Source organism: Oncorhynchus mykiss, chromosome 27 (assembly GCF_013265735.2).
Source record: "Oncorhynchus mykiss isolate Arlee chromosome 27, USDA_OmykA_1.1, whole genome shotgun sequence".
Classification (NCBI taxonomy): Eukaryota; Metazoa; Chordata; class Actinopteri; order Salmoniformes; family Salmonidae; genus Oncorhynchus; species Oncorhynchus mykiss.
The window spans coordinates 27,599,116-27,606,033 of NC_048591.1; the positions used below are offsets into that span (position 1 = coordinate 27,599,116).

General features: G+C 46.5%; 1 protein-coding gene across 2 annotated transcripts; it reads left to right on the forward strand.

Annotated features, from left to right (window-relative positions):
• Positions 1 to 268: 268 nt before the first annotated feature.
• Positions 269 to 5,949, forward strand: LOC118944774. Of its 2 annotated transcripts, none has more exons than XM_036965675.1 (4): positions 269 to 1,885; positions 2,075 to 2,162; positions 2,428 to 2,569; positions 5,122 to 5,949. In XM_036965675.1, exons 1-4 carry the CDS (start codon positions 371 to 373, stop codon positions 5,426 to 5,428), a joined length of 2,052 nt encoding a protein of 683 aa, XP_036821570.1. In that variant the 5' UTR covers positions 269 to 370; the 3' UTR covers positions 5,429 to 5,949. The 2 variants fall into 2 exon arrangements, with proteins under 2 accessions (XP_036821570.1, XP_036821571.1); XM_036965676.1 differs by having other exon boundaries at positions 2,428 to 2,560.
• Positions 5,950 to 6,918: the final 969 nt, after the last annotated feature.

The window sequence follows — 6,918 nt, forward strand, 5'->3', positions numbered from 1 at the left end:
AATCGTTGGATCAATTACAAATGACATGAAGAGCCTTTTCCCACCCACAGAGTCTTCTACTACTCTATGGCAGGCAGACTCTATGCTTCAACAGAGTGATGAGAAAACCTCAGAGTACACTGAGGCCACACCCAAAGGCTCACAGTCTGGTTTGGAAGTATCTGAGAAGAAGATCTGGACAACTGCAAAGACTATTTACCACAATGTGAAGACAAAGATGAGGAATTATTTTACATGGCAAAATCAAGTCAAAGCAACAACAGCTCAAGCCAAAAAGACCCTCAGCCATATTCTGGTTTCAATTCAGAAAGAGCTGTCAAAATCTGACCAAACGGTGACTGCGCTTTCACAAATAGAGAATGTGGTTGGAATGATGCTGAAGGATGTTGAAAGGGTAAGCAGTGAATGTGGTGAGGAACTGATCTATCAAGCGCCACAGCGTTCTTCCTCCTCGTTGTCATCCTCATCTGCCAGATCAAAGAAGTCAGAGTGGGAATTTTCACTCCCTGGCACTCCCATCTCTTCTGATTTACCAGAGAGTATTACTCAGCCCATTGTGAGATGCTCAGTCATCGACATGGGCAAATCTACTAAGCCAAAAACATTGGTGTGTGATGCCAGGGAAAGCATGTCTGCAATAGTGGATACCATCATAAAGGAGGTACATCCAGAGGAAGAAGGGGAGGTTGCATTCCACCCTGATCTAACAGCTGCAATAGCAAGACTGGAGGAGCTCATATCTCAGGGTAGGATTGGTGCTCTCTCACGTGATCTTACTCACCAAGTCAACCGCATCATTTCTGAGAGCAACTTGACCCCTCTGGTTCTGACAGTGGCGGCTGGAAAGAGTGCATCCGATACAGTCCTTACTGAGCTGAAGAGGAATGACAAGACGGTGGGGAAGCCCACAGCTTACAAGCTGGTTCAGCTTTTTGCAGAGGAGTCTGTGAAGCGCCTCTTGCTTCCTAGCCTTGTGCCCTCTACAGCTTCAATGAGTTTGGCTCAGGGAGTTAGTGTGCCGGCTAGCGTATCTGAAGATAGGATTTCATGTTCTTTTTCTACATCAGCATTTAGTGACACAGTCAGCCTGTTTACCAAAGTAATGGTAAGCCAGGTCATGGACTCTGTGGTTTCTGATGCACAAAGCAGAGGGTCATCTCCAACCGGAACTGTAACTGATATAGGCAGTCTACTGAGTGGTAAGTCCTACCCTCTGCCATCTTTCTCCGCCATCAGCATGACAACAAGTGGGACCTCCAATGCTGCACGAGGCTTTGAGGCCAACATAGATGCTGAGGAAAGGGATACCATCAGTTGTTTCGGTGTACCTCAGAGCATTGTTTGTGATCAGAATTCAACCAGCCCGGATGTTGCTTCGCTTTCAACCCCATCCACTGACAACTTAGTCGGTGATGATGACTTCACCGGCCTCATCAGCATGTTAGTGGTGAGACTTCTGTCAAAAATCCAAACCCAAACTGATCTGTACCCAACTGACGTCACACGCACGTCACAAGACCTGATTCCAAAAGTTATAGCTGCCTTCTGTGCATGGTCAGGCTGCTCTGAGACCCAAGCTTATCCCAAGAACCTGAAGAGTCACAAAGTATACAGCACCGTCTACAAACATCTGTTGAAGGAGTTTGGCTCAGAGAAAATACTCCAACTGGCCGTGTCGACTCAGGACTCCACTTTCAATAGGATTCTTGTGAAGTCATTGAGCAAGGAGCTTCTCCACAGTTATAACGAGGCATCAAGAGCAGCCTCAAGAACATCTTTCGAAGCCACCAGGCCAGATGCTCTTCTCATGGCTGAAGATGTGAAGGCTACCAGAGGGAAGCTGTCTTTCCTACAAAGGCTTGCCAGACTGAAATTCAACTTAAAGGTACATCACACTTATTTAAGTTAACAATTGTGTCAATGTGAGTAAACAATGTTATTTAGAGAAAATGTAAAACCATCCATTAATTCCAAAACCATTTATAAATCTTGTTGTGCTGGTGTGTAAGATGTGATCGTTATTACCGTGAGATTGTTCTGCTTTGACAGTTGTTTTGACATGTTTTTGTTTTAGCCATTCATGATGGGAAACAAGAAGGATTCCAATAAGAATTCCCGTCATTCTGAATCCAAAGACCAGACTACTGCTGAAGATATCATGTGTAAGTCCATACAGCAGGACATTTACTGTTTGAGATATTGGTGTACAAAGCTGCTATTGCAAAAATATTAAACCCTATATACAGTACATTATATATTATCGATAGTAATCTCTTATGTAAAATTATTTATAGTTTCCAAATCTCAAGATTCTGGTTCTCATTTATTTGTGAAAGTAATAATGAGTTGAAACTAAGAATACAATATACCATCATTTCTAAATGAAAGTGCATGTCAACTCTCTCTCTCTTCTGTCGCCCAACATAGTGGCACATCCTGCCACATTTGGACTCCCAGAGGGTCTTCCCTCCACCTCTCAACAGGAGAAGCCTCGCAAAAGTCACCTTCTAATCAGGATGTTTTCCACCATCTCCATAGGCCTATCCAAGCCATTCAAACGGTTTTCAAAGCAAGCTTAATACAACAATTTCCTTTAATACAGTAATATTTGCATTGAATTGATGGCCTTTGTCTTCTTTAGTGTTGCCCTGTTAACACATTTGATTAGAAAATACATAGTATATTTAGTTTAGTTTATTATGCAGTCATAGTCACGGTGTAGGCTAAACAAAGTAATGTTGTCCTGAATAATGTATAGAACATGCACCCCCCCCCCCCCCCCCACCCACCCACACACACACACAGTGTTATTCATTGAGCTCACACACATAGTACTTCAGATATGTCCCACTGTCACACCCTGACCATAGTTTGCTTTGTATGTTTCTATGTTTTGGTTGGTCAGGGTGTGATCTGAGTGGGCATTCTATGTTGGATGTCTTGTTTGTCTATTTCTATGTCTGGCCTGATATGGTTCTCAATCAGAGGCAGGTGTTAGTCATTGTCTCTGATTGGGAAACATATTTAGGTAGCCTGGGTTTCAGACTGGTGATTGTTCCTGTCTCTGTGTTTGCACCAGATAGGACTGTTTAGGTTTTCACATTTCATTGTTTTGTAGTTTATTCATGTATAGTTTTCCTTTATTAAACAAACATGAATCATCACCATGCTGCGTTTTGGTCCGCCTCTCTTTCACCGCAAGAGAACCGTTACAGAATCACCCACCACAACAGGACCAAGCGGCGTGGTAACGGGCAACAGCTACAGCAGCGAAAAGAGGAATGGACATGGGAGGAAGAATTGGAAGGTAAAGGACCCTGGGCACAGCCTGGAGAATATCGCCGCCCCAAAGAAGAGCTGGAGGCGGCGAAGGTGGAGAGGCGCTGGTATGAGGAGGCAGCACGGCGGCGTGGATGGAAGCCCGAGAGTCAGCCCCAAAAATTTCTTGGGGGGGGGGGCACACAGGAAGTGTGGCGAAGCCAGGTAGGAGACCTGCGCCAACTTCCTGTGCTTACCGGGGGCCTGGAGAGACCGGGCAGGCACCGTGTTATGCTGTGAAGCGCACGGTGTCCCCAGTGCGGGTGCATAGCCCGGTGCGGTACATTCCAGCTCTGCGTATCGGCCGGGCTAGAGTGGGCATCGAGCCAAGTGCCATGAAGCCGGCTCTACGCATCTGGTCTCCAGTGCATCTCTTTGGGCCGGCTTACATGGCACCAGCCTTGCGCACGGTGTCCCCGGTTCGCCTGCATAGCCCAGTGCGGGCTAATCCACCTCGCCGCACTGGCAGGGCGACCGGGACCATTCAACCGGGTAAGGTTGGGCAGGCTCGGTGCTCAAGAGCTCCAGTGCGCCTGCACGGTCCGGTCTATCTGTCACCACCTCCACGCACCAGCCCTCCGGTGGCAGCCCCCTGCACCAGGCTGTCTCTCCGGCTCATCCTTACAGGGGCTCCCGCCTGTCCAGCGCTGCCGGAGCCTTCCTCCTCTCCAGCGCTGTCGGAGCCTCCCGCCTCTCCAGCGCTGCCAGAGCCTTCCTCCTCTCCAGCGCAGCCGGAGTCTCCCGCCTGTTCGGCGCTACGAGAGCTACTCAGTCCAGTGTTGCCGGAGCCACCCGTCTGCCCAGCGCCGCCTGAGCCACCCGTCTGCCCAGCGCCGCCTGAGCCACCCGTCTGCCCAGCGCCGCCCGGCCCACCCGCAAGGGGCCGCCAGTGCCGCCAGTCTGCCAGGTGCCGCCAGTCTGCCAGGGGCCGCCAGTGCCGCCAGTCTGCCAGGGGCCGCTAGTCTGCCAGGGGCAGCCAGTCTGCCAGGGGCCGCCAGGGGCCGCCAGTCAGCCAGGGGCCGCCAGTCAGCCAGGGGCCGCCAGAGCCCCTCAGCCCAGAGGCCGCCAGAGCCCCTCAGCCCAGAGGCGCCAGAGCCCCTCAGCCCAGAGGCGCCAGAGCCCCTCAGCCCAGAGGCGCCAGTTACACCGTTACACCCACAACCAACATTCAACCAGATATCAATGATTCAGTGTAAAATACATGTACTGTAAAATAAACAGTATTTAATTTACAACCAATAAAATAATACATGATGCAGGACACTCAGTTATAAGGGAATTAACTGGTTTAACTTCTCAAACAAACACACACATTTCCATTTTCTGTGGATCGCCCATGTTTACATTTTACTGAATGCCAGTCTGACCTTTGACCTGTAGATGGCAATAAAGGTCTACTTTTGCTGCAGATCCACTTCTAAAGCTCAAACCTCTCTGGACAAGTAGCCAAAACATTTGTCCCTAGTGAGAGAGAGAGTATGTGTGTGTGGCAAAAAAAGGGAATATTGCACTACACTTTTATGATACAGATACATTTTGCATCCGGTAGCATAGCACAGCTGTAGTTTTTTCAAATGCCAAATGTACATGTAGCATGCTTCTGCCTACAGATGCTTTTCTGAGTGACTTGTGTTGTGAGAGAACCAGAATTCAAACAAACTCCTGGATTACATTTTATAATATTGTCAGCTCTTTTTAGTAACATATGGTAGCATACATGTTTCACACGGTGGCAAGTCAAGCTAGTTAGTTACATGTAACAACATTACATTATATGGTCAATGTTTGTGTGTATCCTCTTAGCTTTTACCTTCGACATCAACAAGCGACGCACGGGCTGGTCCTGCAGACTCCCACGCCCATGGCCCAGGAGAAGGCTGGGGGCCACCTGCTCACTCACGTCCCAGCCATCTCCTTTGAGACCGACTCTACTGTGGAGTGCACCTCCAAGAGGACTCCGGAAGAGAGGGAACGGGTGAAGGTTAAACTGGCCAACATGGCCTTGATGGGAAGGATCAAAAGTCCTGGCTGTGAAATGCCCATTATGTGTGATTATCGAATTGATCATTTTCCACTTTTGAAACAACAATGGGAAAGACAGGGTTTATAGCAAAAGGTTGCTCAGATTGGGCTTTTGGAAAAATTGGGAGAATGAAAGTGCACTCCTGATTCAGAGAGAAAGATCCAGCTTAATCATCCATACCATTGTTTAAATTACAATAAAAAAACATTCAAACTGTTCCTGAGTTTTGAAAGACAGAGAAAGGAAAACATCATTATCTTCAGTCTGTTCACACCTGTTCACACAAGTCCTACTGTCCACAATCTCAGGGATCTTCAATACGAACACACCTGTTTCAGAAAACCTGATCACTTTCACATTCGAACAATGTTTGTAGGATACTTTTCAATAACTCAATAAATGTAAGTGTTGAAACCATACATAGCTGGTAACTTGAGCTCGTCAGAGTAGTTTTGACCTGTGTCCAGATGCAGTCATTTATGTTGTCTAAAGGCAATTTGTCTCTTATAACAATGTTATTTTTCTGAATAATCTAATTTAATTGACTGGTAGGTAGTCACTAACTATTTGTAGCATGTGTTCCTCTGTTTATTGATATTTACATGGTGTGTATGTTTATTTTATTTATTTATTTTACCTTTATTTAACCAGGTAGGCAAGTTGAGAACAAGTTCTCATTTACAATTGCGACCTGGCCAAGATAAAGCAAAGCAGTTCGACAGATACAACAACACAGAGTTACACATGGAGTAAAACAAACATACAGTCAATAATAAAGTATAAACAAGTCTATATACAATGTGAGCAAATGAGGTGAGAAGGGAGGTAAAGGCAAAAAAGGCCTTGGTGGCAAGGTAAATACAATATAGCAAGTAAAACACTGGAATGGTAGTTTTGCAATGGAAGAATGTGCAAAGTAGAAATAAAAATAATGGGGTGCAAAGGAGCTAAATAAATAAATAAATTAAATACAGTTGGGAAAGAGGTAGTTGATAGGGCTAAATTATAGGTGGGCTATGTACAGGTGCAGTAATCTGTGAGCTGCTCTGACAGTTGGTGCTTAAAGCTAGTGAGGGAGATAAGTGTTTCCAGTTTCAGAGATTTTTGTAGTTCGTTCCAGTCATTGGCAGCAGAGAACTGGAAAGAGAGGCGGCCAAAGAAAGAATTGGTTTTGGGGGTGACTAGAGAGATATACCTGCTGGAGCGTGTGCTACAGGTGGGAAATTCTAGATTTAACTTTGGATTGGAGATGTTTGATATGGGTCTGGAAGGAGAGTTTACAGTCTAACCAGACACCTAAGTATTTGTAGTTGTCCACGTATTCTAAGTCAGAGCCGTCCAGAGTAGTGATGTTGGACAGGCGGGTAGGTGCAGGTAGCGATCGGTTGAAGAGCATGCATTTAGTTTTACTTGTATTTAAGAGCAATTGGAGGCCACGGAAGGAGAGTTGTATGGCATTGAAGCTTGCCTGGAGGGTTGTTAACACAGTGTCCAAAGAAGGGCCGGAAGTATACAGAATGGTGTCGTCTGCGTAGAGGTGGATCAGAGACTCACCAGCAGCAAGAGCGACCTCATTG

What these genes read in the sequence shown, in the direction of transcription:
- LOC118944774 (XM_036965675.1), top strand. Translation starts at nt 371, where the DNA reads ATGATGCTGAAGGATGTTGAAAGGGTAAGCAGTGAATGTGGTGAGGAA. An exon ending in TACTGCTGAAGATATCATGT is followed by an intron (nt 2,163 to 2,427) that starts GTAAGTCCATAC and finishes CGCCCAACATAG; the next exon opens with TGGCACATCCTGCCACATTT. An exon ending in CCATTCAAACGGTTTTCAAA is followed by an intron (nt 2,570 to 5,121) that starts GCAAGCTTAATA and finishes GTATCCTCTTAG; the next exon opens with CTTTTACCTTCGACATCAAC.